The sequence below is a fragment of the Mycteria americana genome, chromosome 8 (assembly GCF_035582795.1).
Source record: "Mycteria americana isolate JAX WOST 10 ecotype Jacksonville Zoo and Gardens chromosome 8, USCA_MyAme_1.0, whole genome shotgun sequence".
Classification (NCBI taxonomy): Eukaryota; Metazoa; Chordata; class Aves; order Ciconiiformes; family Ciconiidae; genus Mycteria; species Mycteria americana.
This window is the reverse complement of record NC_134372.1, coordinates 49025491-49045363: the sequence shown is the minus strand read 5'-3', so window position 1 is coordinate 49045363 and position 19873 is coordinate 49025491. Positions and strand designations below refer to the sequence as shown.

Below are 19873 nucleotides of genomic sequence, written 5' to 3'. Positions count from 1 at the left end.
ATGTGGAAAATCTGGTTTTTTGCTACAGTTTTCCTCTTAACAACAAAGATGTCAGACACCACTTAACCTGGCTGCAGCTTCAACTCCTACTTCAATGCCACTTCTCCAGGTTGTTGCCCAGGCCCAGCCTTGAGGAGGTCATTGAAATACAGCCCCAGCTCTCCCCCAGCCCACCTTTGTCTGTTCCACCATGGTGATCTGTTCCTGTGACTTCACCCCCACTAACGCTGGGGGCTTCTTCAGCAGCATACTTTTATCCCCACCCCTAGACTAAAAGGTAACGACAGCTTTCCTGCTCAAAAGGCAATCACGCAGGAGAGCACGATCAATAAAAGAGTGATGACGAGGACCAGCCAAATTGTTTGCAGTAGAGGCAGAGACAGGGCATTTTCCACTTGCAGCTGGCATTTTTTGCCTTTAAGGGTAGGTACATCCTGGAAATCCCTTACCACTTCTATGACCTCTTGAACAACAGCAAAGTTAATCCTTGTCTTTTAATAAGCTCCCTGTGCTGAATGGCTGCCCATTTGATCCCCACTGATACCAGTCTCCTCAACATGTTTTAATACCCGTACAGATTTGGCTGCTTCTTCCAAAGCCATTTCCTTGCTGCAGCACATGACAGTCACACCAGAGATTAGACAAAACCTTGGTGTACTCTTCTAATCAGCTGGCAGCACCCAAGCAGAAATCTTTTCTAATGATGTACTCTAAGCTGATCAAAAAAACAAGCAAGCAAACAGGCAAAGACAGTTGTTTATACGGAACTAAGATTAAAAAACAATTAGAAATACATGAACCTGCAAGTAGCCTCTGCTACAGGGGAGGTAGGTGAGAAAAGTAAAGTGGAGCACACATACTCAGCAAACTAAAGAAACTCTATAAAGGAAAAAATAACGGTGTCCATATTCCACCACATCCCCAGCTGAGCATACAAAATTCTAGTTCAGAGTACCCATACACACATGTATAAAGATTCTATGATGCTAACCAGTTCACGTTAAAACACAGTTTTGGGCTAAACCTGTATTACCAAGGTTCAAAACATCAACCAAGGGCCTGACTGTCACTCCTCACTCCAAAGGTAGCTGCATTTTAATAAAACTATATATGCAACATGAGTATCTTTCAAAAACCTTTGTGGGTAAGAGATGCTAAAATCAAAATCTACTCTACACCTGAAAAATCTAGGCCTCCGAATCTGCCGGAAGACCTTGTGGTTTGTTTGTTTAACTTGAAGTTCTATTCTACTCAGAAGTCCAGTGTCTATGATAAACAATATAGTTTAGTGGTTAAGTTTATTGTATGCCACCGATTCCACCACAATAGCTTAGTTCACAAAGAGTTTTTAAAGAATGATGGGGGGGGACGACAGGGGGAGCGTTACATCAGCTCTAAATATTCAACATCTAATCAAAGCCTTGCTTTGTTGCAAAATGTTAGTGTCACGTGACCCTCATGGATTTTTCTGTATACAAAAGCTTGGGTGTGGGAATACTTTGAAGCAAACTATTCCGCCTCTCAGGAAAAACCTGTAAGAGCCAGCTGATGAGCCCTCCAGTTCTTAGCCCTCCCCACAGCTCCCTCCATACACTACCAAGGACAAACAAGTCCTTCTGCAGATCCCAGGAAAGGGATTTACTGAACAAGTTCCGTTATTGCAGCACAGAGAATAGAGGATACGTTTCAGAAACCTTAGGCCACCCAAAAGTATACGAGGCATTAGAACCAATACAGAAACCCCACGTTACATGGCGTAGTGACTGCTCTCACCTCATCCTAGGCTGAACTGGGAGAAGTAACATCAGGACCCATTGGAGTAAATTCTGCAGTGAAAATACAGACAGTCTATTGCTTTTTTGTCCTCTGAGTTAGCAAGATGAAACATTACTACAGCCACATTGAGAATGCACACCTCTACCTTTGTGCAAATGAAACAGAATTTGTACATAGCCAGTGGAATATTTTAAGAATTGTTACTCCATGAGACGGCACGCTGATAAGGGGGCTGGCACAGAGCATAGGAACAGGGACTGCATAGACGGGATGCCAAAGCAGGATAACGGACTCAGTAAGAAGCTCAACAGAGGAAGCTTTGAGAGTCTGAGAAAGGCAAGTAGAAGAAAGACAGAGAGCGTAGTGCATAAAACCAGAACAGAAACAGACCGAGAGAGGCACAGGCCAGACGGATCTGTGACCACTAAAGTACTTTCTACTACAGACTGTGGTTTTGTCGTTGTTGGGGGTTTGGGTTGGTTTTTTTTTTTTTTCCCCTTTCTTTTTGGTTTGGTTGGTTGGCTTTTCTGAGTACTCCGTAGGAGATCCAAACTCTCACTCGCGGAAGTGAGAATCACCCACAACTCCAGACAATGCAGCTCTGCTTAAGGTACAGCAGAGATTTTGTATGATAGTTACAAAAAAGATCTGGAAGAAGGAAAGAACAGATGACAAAGAGTAAATCGGCTTTTGTTCTGTATCTGTCAAAAGAAGATTTATGATATTACAGACTATCACAGTTTCTGTATTTCCTAACATCTTTGCAACTTCAGTAGACTTAACACAGGCTTGCTTAGCAGCAGTTAAAAATGAGGCAAAGAGCCCTGAAGACAGGTTTGTTTCATGCAGAGCAAGAAGGGAAGACCCTACTTGAGCATACGTAAGAATAGATGAAATGCAGCAACTGCTCAAAGAATGACAGATATTTGTTGCATAACTGCATGGCAAAAGCCAAAGAGCAAGAAAAAGCCTATACTTAGTGAAGCTGAGCAAGAGACACAATATAGTACTTACCAGTCTCGATGTGGACACCTTAAACATTTCACAAAGTTCTCAGTCTGACTACTCCTATTTTTGCAACTGCAGAAACCGAGCCGTGGGAGGACCATCACTCAGAAGGCTCCCCAGCCAGCCACCAGCAGGACACCATCAAGTCGCTCTTACCCAGGCTGCAGTCCAGTGCTCAACCCACTAGGTAACACTTACTATAACAACACTTTTCTTTCACGTCTTCGAGTACGTCTCAGAATAATGTGATTAAACATAGGACTCAGTTCAAATTGACAGTGTAGCCTAAAATACGTAAAGACTATTTCCTCGTGTTCCTGTACACATTAACGTATCCTGAATAAGCTCCCCAACACTACCTGGACCGCTATTTTTCACACAGCTCTCAAATGAATGTATGTCAGCAAGACACTCGGCATGCTTCCTGACATTGTACTGATGCCGTCATTTCAGTCGCAACCTCTAAAGAAAAGGCAGTGGAAACAAACTATAGAGTGCTATTCCCCCTCTCTCCATCTGCCACGCTGTATTCAGAGTATCTGTGGATGGTAAAGCAGTAAAAGACTGGAAGCAAGTCTTCCCGCCAGTGCTCCTGCTATTGTCAATACTGGCAGAACTATATTGCTGCTACAGCAACAGTGGCAGGTTTTCAAAGAAACTGCAGTGTATACAAGGATGTTTTACACAGCCAAACAGAAAACCTTCCTTCCAGTTCCCTCTGGCTTCAGACAAAAGAAGCAAACCCTAAATCAACATGATTCATGAGCACATAGGGAAAGGCAGATGCCACAGTTCTGCCTGCACTAGAAAACTTGGTGATTAAAAAGTTTATGTCAGTGCAGCTCCACTCTGAAGAATAAGCAGTGGATCTGAGCACTCTGTGTTCATCTTGTAGCACTGGACACTGTAAAATCCAAATCTTGCCTGCAAATGCTGCTACTCCAACACTGAAATGCATGCCATAGTATGTTCGTGAAGAAGAGAGAAGAGTTTGCTGAAAGACAGCCACTTCTATGTTAAAGAAAGATGATCAGTAATATATTATTAATCACCAAAGTCATTAAGATTTTATCACAACTGTAATATCATTATTTCTTGTACTTAAAAATAAAAATGAAAGCTAAAAGTTGTTTCTTGCATTTTTTTAAAGCATAAGTATTAGTACCAAAAATGCTAGTATTAAAAAGGTAATTTTGCAAGCAATTCCTAACTGAACAAAAATCAGTTACTGCAGTATTCCACTAACCTTCAGAAAAGCTGAATATTAATCTCAATATTCAGGATTCTGCGCAGCAGGGTAGGGTTGAGAAATTAATCCTTTTAAAGTTGAATTTCAACAACTGACAAAGGCATGTGTTAGCCGAATTCTATTTATGGCATTCATCCAAATATCAAATAAAGCTTTCCTGGCGGTGTTTCAGTCATCCCCATTCACAGCTCAAAGAGTACTTTTGTAAATGTAGACAGACAGTATAAATCCTGTGTCTTGTTTGCATCCAATTTTACACATCTCAGGAAGAGAGAACAACATTATTTAGTAATTGTCACTTCAAGAAATAGACCGCTAATGACTTACTGAAAAGTCTATCCTACGCAGTTGTAAACTCCAGACAAAAACCCGAGAACTCAAAAGGTACACCAAAATACCCCAGTGGACAAGGCAGAGCAGCTATGGCCCGACAGAACTGCACGTCCATGAACATACAGGGTACTGCTCCGCTGAACAGTTAAACCCTTCAGCAACGTACCTGAAAGGCTTTAACACATATGAGGAGTAGTATTTAAAGATGCACATTTATCTCGTAAACAACCCAAAATGGGGGGGGGGGGGGGGGAATTAAAAAAAAAAAATCCGTTCACAATACCTTAAGAATTAAAAAAGAAATAAATCCAATGTTGCCATGTTTTAGTCTTCCAGAATGCAAGAAACCGAGCTAAGCTTATGTTTGGAAAGAATCCAAATATGATAGGTATGAAAACTCAATTAAGGAATTCAAACAACCTCATTTTGCCATATAACACTGTTATATACAGTCATTGTAACTATGGCCTTTCTTTACTTGTGATTCTATACTAAACTGCATTTTAAGGACAGTTGGTTTTCTCCCCATCTTCACATTCTGTCACTACGACTTCATTTCTCAAATGCTCAAAGAAACCCAAATACAGTATGGCCAAAAAAATATTAATAATAGCTATTTATCAACCACTTTAAAACACTCCTATTGTTTCAAAAATCAAAGTTCACCAGAAACACAGCGGTAATCAGGTGCTCCAGCCAGTTATGCCAGTTCCGCAGGTGCAACACACCATCCGAACGCAGAGACACACAGAAGTCCACCTGACCCTCCATTTACTATTGTCTCAGAACAATGTTTCTCCACCTTTTCAGCTTTGCACAATTTTTTCCGATAGCGTTATTTTTGCCATCTCTTACATTTGCTGTAGAACGAGAAATGCAACACCAGCAATGAAAAATATATGCACCTTTTTCTTTTGAGGCCATACCATGATATTTGACCTTGAAGAATAAAAGCATACAGGTATTCAGACAGACTTTCAATACACTGCAGCCGTCTCTCGGATTCACTATTTTATTATAAACCTGGGTATAGAGGCTATGTTCAGGAGACTTGACATGTCCTAGTAACTCCTAGCATGATGCCTAGCCTCTTGAGTCCACAAACCATCTTCACATCTCCCTCCCTTTACTTATTTTAGTAAGATACTGACATTAAAAGGTATTTTCTTTCATCATTCCCCAAAACTGAGAAATATTTATGCTTCCTACCATCATTTTGGTTTCTAGTTATATTTCAAGTACTATGTTTGATGATAAACATGATTTTTAAAAACAAACATGAAGTAACATTTAACAAACAATACTCCTTGGCACAGTTAAAAGAAAGCTCTGCTGAAAGTCTGACATCCGTAACATAACTTCTAATGAACTGATCAGGTACGTGAAAGACATGTTGTGTGAAAGCGATGGAGCCCAAGACTCTTGTATCTCACCAACTTCTCTCTCTGGTATCGCAAGATCCCAGATTAGGAGGTAAAACTGCATCAGTGTTAAAAAACATTGAAAGCAATGAGAGACAGCCTGGATGCTTCACACACATTTCATACAGTCACAAGGCATCTCGGAGCACGGCACACGAGTCCCAGCTTGCCTGCTCAGCTTTCTGTCACGTTTTGCACTAACAGCACCTACTCTGAACACGCTCGTGCTGGAAGAGGAAAGAGAAAAAGAAGATTATAAATAAAATCCTTTTTAGTGAGCCTGAATGATACAGCAGAAGGATGTGTTATGGACAGCATTTGTTCAAAGTAAGCTTTCATCCAGCTCAGGCTCTACATCTACAAGCCCTTTGTTCTTTCTAACAAGCAGTGCTGCTGATACACACCAAGCCTCCCTTAGACTGCAGACAGAGATAGATGCAACTAATGAGATGCATACTCAACCACAGGCAAACCTGTGTGATAAACACTGCACCTGGAAGGAACTCCTCACGGAAATAAAGATGCAAGTTGTTTGTAAAAACAGGTTTTGAAACTATTAAGCAAGTTCTTCCCCAAATATGTTCACACATGACTCTCAGGAGACAAGTGGGAACCTAAGCCTACTATTTAATGGCAAAACATGAATAAAAGATTCCTTTCTGTATTGGAGAGCTAAAACCCCAACAGAATCGGAGGGAGAGCAGCAAGGAAAGAATCAGTGGTGTAACTGCTCTGGAACTGCCAAGTTACATCAAAGTTAAGGATGGTCGTAACAAATCAAACTAAATATTGATTAGCCCATATCTTTTCTCTGATAGCAGCAAGCTATAGGGAAAGGTTTACAAGAACCAGTAAGTTTAGAAGAGTCTTTCTATTAGAATACCTTCCAAATTCTGACAGTCGGCTACAGACTAACTCCCTAGCTTACAGGCTTCCCTAAACAGATAAATCCTGTGTGAATCTAACAGCTTCTTGAATCATTTATCCTTTTACCACCCAAAACAATTGTCAATTGTTTCCACAATAAAATGGTGTACAGAAAAAAGAAAAAACAAGAAAAAAAAAAATCTGTCTTTTGTTTTAGCTTGCTGCCTGGTCATTGCATTGTGTGTCTCCTATCTCTGAAGTCATGAAAAATAACTACTAAGCACAGCCTATTTATCTGTGCTATACCATTCATGGCTTTCATACTCCTATCCCCTTCATTGAAATCTTCTTCAGTTTTGTACCTACAGTTAAACTGTGTGGCACCTTGTTTGTGCTAAAGCTTGACATTGATTCAAGGAAAGACAACAGAATGGAAGACGAGTCCCCCAAGGGTTAGAGTTCACAGGGATAATTGGCAAGCATGCAGATGAAGATTGTATCTGGATGGATACAGCGTACCTGTCAAAAGTCTTCTGGGATTCCAACATCCCTTGTCTAAGACTATCCCACCGCACTCCCCAATAAACCAAGCTATTATAGTCTGCTCTGACCAGCTTCTCAAAAGTCATATGCTGTTATACTTAAAGATCTCTTCGGCTCAATTAAATTGTCTTTCCTTACTGGACTTCTAAGGGGGAAAAAAACACTTGTACTCACACGTTTCTTCAACAGGTAACTAGTATCCCACTATATAAAGTGTTTGTTTCAAATGCCCAGAGTGCTTCAGCCATCTTTCCTCTATGTCTAAAAGCTGAATTCAGTAAAAATAAAGCCTGTAGACTCCTTGGCTCAGGTGCAGAAAGATAGTAATCTTCCTAAATGAATTATTTTGCTATTGTATTAATGTACCGAAATACCTGCACGGCAAGGAGTACTTAAATTTACTCTGAACAACATAATCCCTTCCTTGCTACCACACCTCCAAAAGCACTTTTTTTACTTAAGTGGCAGCAAAGAACTTAACTGAATTACTGAAGCTTAAACTGAATCCTTTCAGGCCACAAAATAAGAAACCAAATTATTTCCCCATCTGATTAAACAGCAACTCCATTCCAGGTGCGGTTCAAGTTTCAAGGCGAGGCAGGTGGCCCTGTCTAGAATTGAGATGCCCTAAAAGAAAATAAGATTTACTCCCAAATGAAATCTGCACACAGGCTAGGGAAGGGCACTGATCATACTTACACAAATATACTTACAGACGAGAGATGAGGGAAGTTCTTTCTCCATCACTAACAAATGCAGAGAAGAGTTTAAAACGGCTGAACGTGCCAAGTGTGCCTGGAGCACAGAACTCCAGGAATGCCCAGAAAGTCACTTTCAAAGGAACAGGCTCTTGATAAGAAAGGGGGTTACACTTGTTTAAGGGAGCAACGTGGCAGTCACATCTCCCAACAGGTTTTGAACCTGGTAGGTATCCTCAGCAAAACTCATAATAGAACACAAAATCTCAGTGCACGTTTCCTACAGATTTCAGGAAAATAAACAGCTATATCCAAAAGGAAAAATCTGACTTAGTGCCTCAATAAGAAAATGACTGCAACATAACACTAGACATGAGAATTTCTGATGTGGGAGCTCACAACCGTCCCAATGACAGTAAAAGCTGTTCAGAACTCACAAACTGACTTGCATTTAGGGCCACAAAGATGAAGGGCCTGGAGTATCTTTCACACAAGGAGAGGCCGAGAGAGCTGAAACTGTTCAGCCTAGAGAAGAGAAGGCGTAGGGGGATCTTATCCACGTGTATAAACACCTGATGGGAGGGACTGAGAGGCTCTTCTCAGCAGCACCCAGTGACAGGACAAGAGGCAATGGGCACCAATCAAAACACATTAAATTCCATCTTAATTATCTTAACCATGAAGGTAGCCAGACACTGGCACAGGTTGGCTGGAAAGGTTGTGGAGTCTCCATCTATGACGACAGGCCATTGCCTGGGACTGTGTCCCGTTGGATAACTGCTCTAGCTGGCACAGCTTAAGCCGGGGTTTGGATTAGATGATCTCAAGAGGTCCCTGCCAACTCCAACGACTGTGGGACCGAAAGCTGGCACTGCCTCCACAAGTACTCACCCTGCTCCTCTCCCACCCCCTGCACAACTGGGACATCCGATTGTTTTCAGAAGTTTAACCTAAATCAGATTCCTGGGGTCTGTAGCATTTAATTATGAGATATAACCAAGCCTATTAGGAACTGTAATTATCAGTTCCTCAGTAAATCTGCTTTCATACATATTCCAAGCTAGGCCACCTTCCCCCCCGCCTAAGAAACAAAAACATACTTAAATATTTTAAACCAAGAGACCTCCTCATTCCCAACATTAAACTGAAGAGAGAGTAAACTTGAAGTGGAAGACAAGAAATGTTTCTTGACCAAGTATACAATTGGACTGCAGAATTTCTTGCTGAACCCAAAAACTAACCAAGAGTCAAAGAAAGAACTGAGTAAGATTCTAGAGACTTCTGTTATACCCCAAATAGTTAAGCACATACACGCATACATACAAAGGAACCTCACCGCAAAGACAGACATACACAAATGGTGGAACGTGCGTTGTTGGTGGGACTGGTGTTACGCAGAAGTATAGACGTGCGGTGCTGCTTGGCATGAGTTCTGCTACGGCCTGCGGCTCAGAGGGAGCCGCTGCTGCCATCAGCACTCCGAGGACAAGCACTGAGGGAAGTGGAATGTAATTTGAACGGAGGCAGATTGTCACTTACAACTCACATCTTCCTGCCCCACTTTACGAAGCAGCTTGCATGACCACTATCAGTTAATAGTTGTATTAGTAGGTCATGTTCCCCTACGCACAAGAAAACAGAAACCGTCATAGTTAATAGAAGCTACTGAACTCTGCAGCTTATTTTTTTTCAACCACTCTGTAGTGCTACTATCAAAACTTACAGATTCTTCTGCTGAGTGAATCTGTACCAAAAAAAAAAAAAAAGTCAGGCCTTTAGACAATGACAGACTGAAACAACTGGCTTGTAACGTCAGGTTTTCTGAACGGGAGTGGAACTCCAACATTTGAAAATTTTTTATTACTATCTTTAAGTCTCTGTCTTTCCTATACGCTTCATCTTGTCTGGGCATTAATAGGAACTGCTATCCATCTTCCTTTTGTTTGCCAAACAGCCTGAACTTCACCACAACTCCAATCTGCTTTTAGTATCAAAGCTTTGCATTACTTTGGCATAGTGCATTAGTTTTATAAACTTTGTACGGTGACCCAAAATACTTTCTAATTATTTACAAAGCAACTGTAAAAGCTTTCCAACTGCTGGAGGGACGAGTAATCAAGGGGAATTGGAGAACGATTCTTCACAGCATATTTATGTAAACAGTGAAAACATTCCTCTTAGTCTGATGCGGTGATATTCACCACACAGATCGCTCGGAACCACACAAGTTATAACGTAACTGATGGTGAGCATTAACATTTCAAACACTGCTAAAGCACTGCGTGCTTTTGGAAATAGCAGTTACTTAAGATTTTACTATGTGCCCATTAGAATCCGCTGTTACAACACAGTTCAAAGTTAGATCTGAGAGTTCATTTCAGTCAGTTTCTAAAATAATTGCTGTACTTGCTGACGAGAAAGCCAAAACTTGTCTGAATATTCAACCTCATCAGTTTACTCTTTACATAAACACAGAGAAGATAACAGAGGTGATAAACTGCGCAGACATGACCACACACCTTACTTCACCTGCACTTTGGCCACTCATCAATTCCTGCTAGGGTTTACCAGCGTATCTAAACTTCAGAATGAGTTCAGGCCATTGCCTTTTTGTACAAAAGAAAGCATTATTTCTCTTTCATTTTCTCCAACTCAAAAGAAGCACATTTCCACATAAAACTAAGTAATCTGTGTACCAGTGCAAAAATCAGATCAAGGCTCCACCTGACCACCATTTTTAGTCAACAGACCCCAACAAAAAGTAACCATGCTGTTGAAAACTTATAAATAAAGATCAGATGCTTTATAAAAATTGAAAAATCTTAACCTACAGTCTGGAAAACATGATAAAAAATTTACTCCTTGACTATACTGAACAACGGTATCCTGTGGATTCCCCTTATGAGCAGCTATAATGGATTTCAAATACGCAGGTCCTGAACTAATTGAAGTACAGGTACTCTTGACTCCTAACATTTTCATATTCTAAAGATTATCAGATCTCTATTAGCACAACTGTCAAAACTGCACAAAGAACTTTCCAGAACCAAACAAAATATAAGGGATGCCGAGTGGCATAACCTCGCATCGAAGAATGCGATGAGCCGGAAAGACTAAGGTGGGAGGAAAGAATGTATTGGGAAAGAGTGTCTTCCTCTAAAGCGTATCAGCAAGCAGAAATATCTGCACAATAACTTAAGACAGTTTTCCAACCTCTGGGTCCCTGAGAACCCTCCAACATTGCTGAATTAAAAGCCAACGTAATAAAACGTACCCATTTGACTTTGCAAGTAGAAGGCAGCTGAACCCAACACATCTGATCACAGGGAACCACGCGTTCACGGCCTGCAGGCCTCCACAGCTCCCCTCCTCCAGGAGCAGCCCGGCTGCCGAAGCACCAGAGCCCGTCTCCTTGTGAAACGGATTGCTGCGGCACTTGCCATGCTCATACTGAGATCTCACAAAATCAAGTCAAATTCAAGCTTCTCACTGCAATATTCAAATCCTTCCATGGGACTGAAATATATTCTCTCCAATTACAGTTTCTTTTAATATCTAAATTGAAACGGGACAAGAGAATTGGGCAATGTATGGAGATTCTCTAATAGAAATCTACAACTTTCATAGAACTATGTAAAGTATCCAAAACAAGTAAAATTGACAACGTAAAAAATCCAACTAGTCTTAGAACTAAAGAAAAAGCTTACTTAATTCCTCTTAATTTCTCCTACTCCTTGATCCACACCACACATTTACACCCAGATTCAAAGAGGCAAGCACTGGAGAACCTAAGGCAGGAACACAGTCTCACACTCTTCCATCCACACCTGCAGCAGGAGAGGTGCTGCGGCATCCTGCCCGGCCTCCCGAGCTCCAGAAATGGATTCCCTCGCCGATCCCCAAGAAACCAGCCCAGGCAGGAAGCCTGGCTTTCCTGGTCTCAGCACAAGAGCACAGGCACAGCAAATGCAACAGAAGGCACAATGTGAGGAGCATTTCCTTCCGTGGCAGAGCCAGTTTAGCAGTCCTACCTCATCTGCTACCTCCTCCACCATTTAATCCCAGTCCTCGATACCCCCTTTCTTGTCCTGACACCACTACTTGTGCAGCTGCACAGTAAACTAGACCAGGGAGAGGAACAATGTTAGAAAGTCCTATCAAAAGTACAATATACTCATTCTAGATTGGTTTCCTAATCCCATTCATCTTGCAGCCACAAAAAAACAATTGTGCTGGCACAATTCAGAGAACAGTACATGGGTGAGAACAGACGGCAGGGAAAAGGGTCTGTTTAAACAGCACTGTCACTGGAATATTCAAATTACAGTGTGAAAAGCTGCGAATTCAAAATCCTCCCCCCACCCCAGCACCACACATAATCATCTTGCGGCAACATATTCCCTAGTTCTGTTTTTAAAGCCAATAAGCTAGTAACATTCAAAGTAGAAATGGACATTTACAAGGCTGACACAGAATTTAAGGGACTTTGGTAGAATCCATTTCAGCTGACTTAAGTCGGAATGCCCTGAGGGCAGCTGGAAGAGCTGCACCATGCGGATGTACGCAGTCCGTCCCTGACATAACGTACAGCACTGCTTGTCCAGCACGGCACCTTCTGTAAGCTACAAAAAGAACCTAAGTCTTATTTCTATTCCTAAAACCTGCTAGTACTAGTAGTAAAGTTCAGAACTAAAAGCAGGCTCTTACTATTTTTATAAAGCATCTGTTCCATCCCTCTTTGATAATTCAGTCACTGTCTTACTAGAGTTATCCCTTGGATCATGGAAAGAAAAAAGTCCGGGTGGGGGAATCACCAAAACCCACGTGTTTGTATTAGTAGGTCATGTTCCCCTACGCCTCTATTAGCACAATTGTCAAAACTGCACAAAGAACTTTCCAGAACCAAACAAAATATAAGGGATGCCGAGTGGCATAACCTCGCATCGAAGAATGCGATGAGCCGGAAAGACTAAGGTGGGAGGAAAGAAAGTATTGGGAAAGAGTGTCTTCCTCTAAAGCGTATCAGCAAGCAGAAATATCCACACAATAACTTAAGACAATAACTTAACACAATAACTTAAGACAATAACTTAAGTGTTGTATCAGTAATTGTCAGTGAACACAAGTAGATTACTGTCATTTAACATTTAAGCATGGAGGAAAATTGAGTTTTGACTATATGACATTTTTAGGGCAGAAGAGCTATTTAGCAGACTACTACAATTTTTCCTGTTGCTTCCAAGTTCCAGAAAGTCTCACAGTTTTACAGTTACTCAGCTATGTAAAGCAAAATTAGGGGGGGAAATTAATAGAAAGTTCTGATCATACTCGCTGCAGTGCAAAAATGCAACTTTATTAGAACATGTTACTTTGTAATTGTTCAAAATGAATGTATTAGCTAAATTAATCACACATTTCATCAGTTCGGATTTAGTACCTGACATTTGACGAACTACTTTAATCACAGCTTTTCACCTCTGCCTGTTTACAATGAATAGCTAACTTTGCTATAGTTGAATGTTGCATATGATATCCAACCACAGAACAACTAGCCTCAAGGTTCTAGGTTTCATGCTCCAGTGATTCTTCTACTACATTACTAATTTGTATGCACATTTGGGTTGTTTTATTTCAAAAAGGACAGTATGTTATGTAAAGATGGAATGAAACATTCTAAACATTTTCAGCATTCAAAAATGCATATACTTTCGTGCGTGTCCATTATCTTCTTATTAGGAGATACCATCCTTCTGCAACGGTCACAAAGCATACACCTTTTTTTAATATTGATTATACATAAAAAGACATGTTTTAGTCCTTAGTGCAAGTCAGCTCCTCAGGAGCTGTGGGGATGCGCTTCGGCAACAGGCCCTGGAATCAACACTTCGCACTTTTTTAACAGCTATGACCAGTCATATTCTAGAGGCCTGCAACTCAAGCACGGTTTCACCATCATATCAGCCAATATAAGCTGGCACTGCTGCTGAAAGAAATAGTCCCACCCTTCCCCACTGCTAGTTTTCACATGTCCTTTCCTTGAGTCAGCACAAGCCATTCACAAAGACCCACAGCAAACATGACCAGGATACTCACCTAGTTAAAAATCAGCATTTCTCTTCCCCTTCTCCTTTTTGTTGTTGGGGGGCAGGGTGAGAAGGAATAGGGAAAAGCTGAGTTAATTTTGACATGATCAGTTCCCCAATGCAGTTCCCTGCGCGGCCACGTAAGTGTTGGCATGAGCAGAGCAGCGAGGAAAAGATAGGGGACAAGACTGCTTTAACTCAGCACGTGGGAATTCGTACTGGCTGGAACTGCTCATCAAACCACACCTACAAGAGGAAAAACTGGAAGATAAAGTATTTAGATACTCAAAGAAAAATATTCTCTTTCCCAAGCTATGCATAAATGAAAAGAAATAACTCAAACGAATTATCAGGTCACATTTTAAGTTAATGACTCTCCCTTTACCTGTATTGCCATTTCACCTTAGGTTTGGGTGCTTTTACAAGTTTTGCTTAACAGTTTTAAAGGAATACAAAAACAAAAACCTTAACTGAAACGGCCATGCAAGCCAAAACCTTAACACATAGCGCGGGGACAGACTGATGACATAACTTGGTCTGTCTGGAGAACGGGACAAACTATACCATAAAAACAGCACACTAGCATTAGCTGTGTCTTGATTCACTGCGTTTTCAAACATAACTCCACTTTCAAGAGCAGGCAAGTACATTTTCATCAGTACACAAGACTCCTCCACTTTAATTTCAATAAACTAAAGCGTGTGTGTCAGAAAACCTCAGTTACTCCCAAGACCACCCCAACCTTACAGCTTCTCTCACTTTCATAATCTTTGTATTTCCAAAACACCACAGTGATCACCATCGACAAACTTACAAGACCGGTATCATTCAACCGCAACCATCCCGACGCGCACACAGGAATGCAATTCAGAGGAAAAGTTACTGGCCCCAATTCAACCTGCGAGCTGGATTCCAAACTGCGGGGTAGCAGTAGTTCTAAAAGGAGAGCAGTTATGAGAAACTACATGCTCCTAACACACCCTCATCACAAATGCATATTTGTGGCTTTCTCACTGTGTTCAGACCTTTCCCTTTATCTCATCAGTTGTATTCATACTCTGATCCAGAGCATTTGTCCACAGGATAAGTTCATCTGTATCTATCTAGGAAAAAAAAAAAAAAAGGGCACACTGAAGTGCGCTCCGATTAATCGTAGAACCACTAATACCTTTTCCCAAATCCAGCTAAAAATCATACTAATATACCTCACAGCAAAGAGGATGACTTAATTATTCATTCTGTAAAAGTATGTTCACTTGTTCTAAATTTTAATTTAAATTAAATTGCATTTCAACTTAACATCTCCTTGATCTTTTACTACGACAAAAATAGGAAAAGCAAACCTTGCTTTAACCTCTCTAGAACCATTCACTGCTTTATACACCTCTATCACATGCCATGTTATTTGGATCAAGAAGCTCACTATGGCCACCCCTAAGCATCAAGCATCCTTCTCTAGACCTTTTCTAGCTCTGAGCACATGTCAATGCCACTGGAAGAAAAAATACTCTTGATTAATCAGGCGAGATCCTTTTCCTACCTGAAACAGGCACTCAGCCATTCCATTAAATATAAAAAAATGAAAAATTTTGAGAATTCACAGTACGACTGGCGAGTTCAAAAGTTCTGGTCAATTAAGCATGAGTCCTTGAAGAAATTTTGCAACTTACATGGAACCTTTTTATTTTAAATGTTTTCCAAATCACTTTAACAGTGCACGCTTTTCAAATTTCCGGTACAAGAAATGAAAATTTTGATGGGGTTTTATCACCTGTATTTTTTAATTAGAACTGCCCTGTTTCCAAGTACTCTTTCCCTTTTATGGCCCTCACTAGGACTGAAACCAAGGGGAATATGTATGTGTTCGGTAACGGGAGAGCCTTAAACCCCTGTTAGTGACATCTTTATAAAAAAATCTGCAAGCTGTTATACACCGGTGATAACTTTAAGATTGCTAAACAGGGAGACAATGACTTTGGGCAGTTTGTGAGCTCTAAAGATGTGCTTTGACTTGTTAAAGTCTTTGTATTTCTTTTAGCTTCAGCACTAACAACACGCAACTCAGAGTTAATGAGCATATTACAATTAACTCGAAAAATTCCCCCAAAAAAATTTAATCTTTCCTGTAATAATATTAAACTCTGATTGGCTACCTTCACTTCAGGGTAATAAAAGACTTTTCATTTCTTTTCTCATACACCCCCAGAATTGCTCCCCCTCCGTTGTACTGTTGGCAAACTACTATGTGCAACAAACTACTAGTAGTGACTTTCAAGCCTTTTAAATAAGAGAAAACGAGGCAAGAACTTGCGTAGTACATAACGTTTGTCCTGACAGACGTACCCGTGTTGCCGTGCACTTGTCGACACTGAAATTCAGATATTATGAAAACAGGCGTTCAGTCCGTTTACTTTCAGCATTCCCCACATTCTCTCTTGGTCTCCACTTCCCACAAACCAGCGATGCCGGTTTCCTCCCTGCTCCCTCCCCAGACCCCGGTGTATGGAGCTCCCGCCCGGAGACGTCTGAACCCCCCGGCACCGTCACCCACCGCCGTGCTGAAACCAGCCCTCCACTCCTCGGCCCCTTTGCCAGTCTCTAACCCAAACCGGAGCGTTCACGTCCTCTCCGAGGCCGCTTGTTCCACCGAAACCCTCTTCCGAGAAACTTAACCAGCGGCTTTCCGGTAATCCCGAGCCGCCCGTACTCCCCGGGCCCCGTTACTTCGCGCTCCCAACTCCCTTCCGAAGCGTCCGCCCCCCGGGCAGCGCCGGGCTCCGGCGGGGCTCGGCCCGCATCCCTGCGGATGCGCCGCCGAACGGCGAGGTAAACAGGGCGGCCAGCGGGGCCGCAGCCGCATTCCCGGCCCGGCACCGGCAGGCAGGCAGGGAGGGCAGGAGCCTCGCGGCGCGGCCGCGCAGCCCCCCGCCGCAGTGCCGCTCCCGCGGGGGCCGCCGCCGGGCCCCGAGCGCAGGAACCTGTCGGGACACATTCTTGAGGCCGCCGCGGCCGGGCCAGGAATGCGGCCGGGGGAGCCGGGCTCAGCCCCAGCGCGGGCGGCGGGGCCCCTCGCGGCGGGGCGCCGGCGGCCGAGCATCCCGGCGCGGCCCGCAGGCCGGCGGCGGGGCGGGGGGGCCCTCGGGGCGGGCAACGCTCCCCGCCGGCCCCAGGAGGGGGGGAGGGGGGGGGAGAGGGAGCGGGGGGGGGCGGCCCGACGCGCGGGCCCGGGCGGCAGGGCCGGCCGTTAGCGACGGTTAACGGCGCGGGCACGGCGGCCCCCCCCCGCGGCCCCGCCTCCCCGGCCCGGTGGCACACTCACCCTTGGAGTAGAGGGACTTGGGGGACTCGAGGTCGAGGTCGGCGCTGAGCAGAGAGATGAAGTCCGAGGGCATCGCAGCTCCGCGGCCCGGCAGGGGCGAGGGGGGCGGCGGGAGGAGGGGGCCGGGCCGGGAGGGGGGCGCTGCTGCCTCCGCCGCCCCGGGGTGGGGAGGGGAGACACCGGCAGGCGAGAGCGCGGCGCTCCGCACGTCGGGGCCGCGAATCGGGCCGGGTCGGGCCAGGCCGGGGGCTCCGCTCGCCGTCGGGACCGGGCACCGCCACCCGCCGCCGCTGACAGGAACCGGCTGCTGCCAACGGAACGCGCCCGACCGCCCCCTCCGTTACCGCTCTGCGCCTGCGCGGGCGCCGGGGAGGGGGCGCAGACAAGGAACCCCAGCGCCGCCGGCTCGCGCATGCGCCCCGGCGGGCGGGGAGACGAGGCGACGGAACAGCCCGCCGGCCGGGCTCTGCGCGCCTGCGCGGAGGGGCCCGCGGCCGCGCTCCCCCGGCCGCCGCCGCCAGGGCCGCGGCGCGCATGCGGGAGGGGGAGGAGCGCGGCGGGAGGCGGAGGGCGGGGGGGCCGCCGGCCGGAAGAGCCGCCGCGGTGGCGGGGGGCGCGGAAGGCTCTAGAAGGGGGCGGGGGGGCGGCCCCTCAGGGGAGCTCTCGGCGCTGAGGGGAGCCCGGCCGCGGCCCCGGGGCGAGCTCCGGGTGGCCTCCAGCTCCCGCGGCCGCAGGCTGTGGTGTGTGCGTGCGAGGCGAGGGGCGGCTCGGGGGACCGTGGCCGGCGGCTGCGAAGCAGGCCCCGAGGACCGTTTTGCCCACAGGGCGGTCCGACCGCAGCGGGGGCCCTCCCCGAAGCGCAGCCGGGGCGCGGTGGTGGCCCCGGGGCCGTCGTGGGCGAGTGCTCGGCGCTGCCTTCCTCGCCTGGGGTTGGCAGAGGCGAGGGGCACGCCGCGGGCCGGGGCCGGCCGTGGCGCTGGGCAGCGGCCATCGCACCTCCATCCGCTGCCGCCTGCCGGGGCTTGGCCGCCCTCGGTGCCCTGCCATCGCGACTCACGATGCAGAGAGTCTGTGGTCCAAACAGACTCTGATGTGTAGTGTCCCAAATAAAGAAGCAGATGCTTCTAAGCAGACAAAACGGAAATGTGGAAAGAGTGTCAGCAGTGCATTTTAATTAGGTGAAACAAAGATGGCCTACGTCTTAAGAAAACAAGTACCCCAGATCTGGGTAATTGGGAGAACGAAACTGCTAAAAAGTGGAGGAGGTGAGGGGGTTTGGGACCCCTTTCCCTGAGCGAGAAGGTGCGAGAAGGGGGAGGAAGTAAGGAAAGGTCATTCGCACAGATTTAAAATCACTTTTCCAAGGCAGTAAAATTCTGTTTTGGAAAGGGGGAAGGGATCGGAAAGCGAGAGGGCTCGCCGTGTGAGTGAATGGAGGTGCCAGGCGAATGCTTAAGCTGTGAAAAATGGAGGAGGAAGGAGCTGTGAACAGCTGACGCATGCCTCTGGCTCGGCAGAGGGTCCGGTTTCCCCGCGGGGATTGTGTCACCGAAAGGTTGGCTCCCGTCCCTCCTGCAGCCAGCTCCTGTGCCAGTCCACTCTCGGGTCCTCATGAAATCACTCTCCAAAAACACTCGGCGTCTCCCAGAAACTCACCGTACCCCAGCAGCCGGGACAGCGGTGCTCAGGAGGGTTTCTGGAGACGCCCGGAACACCGTCCGCCGCTAGCTGCCCGCCGGTCGGTCGGTCACCGTGGGACAGCCTCCTGCCCGGTGTCTCCACCAGATGTCTGACCGCACTCCTGCGCTCACAGCACTGTTGCTTCGGTGCTTTGGGCACCGGGGTTTCGTTCCGCCACGTCACCCATGCAAGCAGGGCGCCGAGACAGTGCCTGTGGAGTTGGTGTGGCGTGGCACGCACGTGGCGTCCCGGTTTCACAGCCCTGCGGAAGAATGATGGCAACTGCGCAGTACGCGTTCGGTTTTATTTGAAGTCGGGTATCTCTTTCATCCCAGACATATTGCTTTAATCCCCCGGAGCTGTGCTGGCTTTTCCTCTCCTCTGCCTGACTTCATCGTCATTTGTGGCGTTTCGAGAGGGCACGGTGCTCGAGCCGTGGAGTACGTCTACAGATTTCAGCACTGTCCAAGGGCTCGCGTGTATCTAGACTCTAACATCCTTTTCTGGCACCACCTACCCTACCGTGCCGCCTGTTGGTGCCCCTCTCACGCACTCACCCTTTGCGGTTTTGCCCCAACTCATGCTCGGGTGCGTAAGGATTTGCGCAGCAAGGCTCTCCACCTTTTCCTTAAGGAGGTGTCTTGTCGCCAGCGTGCCCTGGGGAGCGGGTTAACGTGTCCCGCCGTGCAGAGGCCATCGTGCCGGGGCTGTGCCGGGTGAGCAGCCCCTACCCACGGTGTGCCTCCCTCGAGCACGGAGGGCTGCAGGACCCTTCCCTGGGCGGTTACAGCCTGGATGTGGCCGTCCTGTTCCGCAGAGAGCGCTCGTTACGGCACGCCCTAATTCTGGTGCTGTTTCAAGGTCCTCAGCAGCGTTCACCAATACAGTGAAAAAAA

At 45.8% G+C, this 19873-nt stretch overlaps 1 protein-coding gene across 1 annotated transcript in view; it reads right to left on the bottom strand.

The window, feature by feature from the left end:
* NFAT5 (nuclear factor of activated T cells 5) overlaps positions 1-17723 on the bottom strand; it is a 72630-nt gene extending 54907 nt beyond the window's left edge. Inside the window, exon 1 of the mRNA XM_075511158.1 lies at positions 17298-17723. Within this exon, the coding sequence (XP_075367273.1) occupies positions 17298-17370 (73 nt within the window). The 5' untranslated portion in view covers positions 17371-17723. The remainder of the gene's footprint in view (positions 1-17297) is intronic.
* Between the last annotated feature and the right edge of the window lie 2150 nt (positions 17724-19873).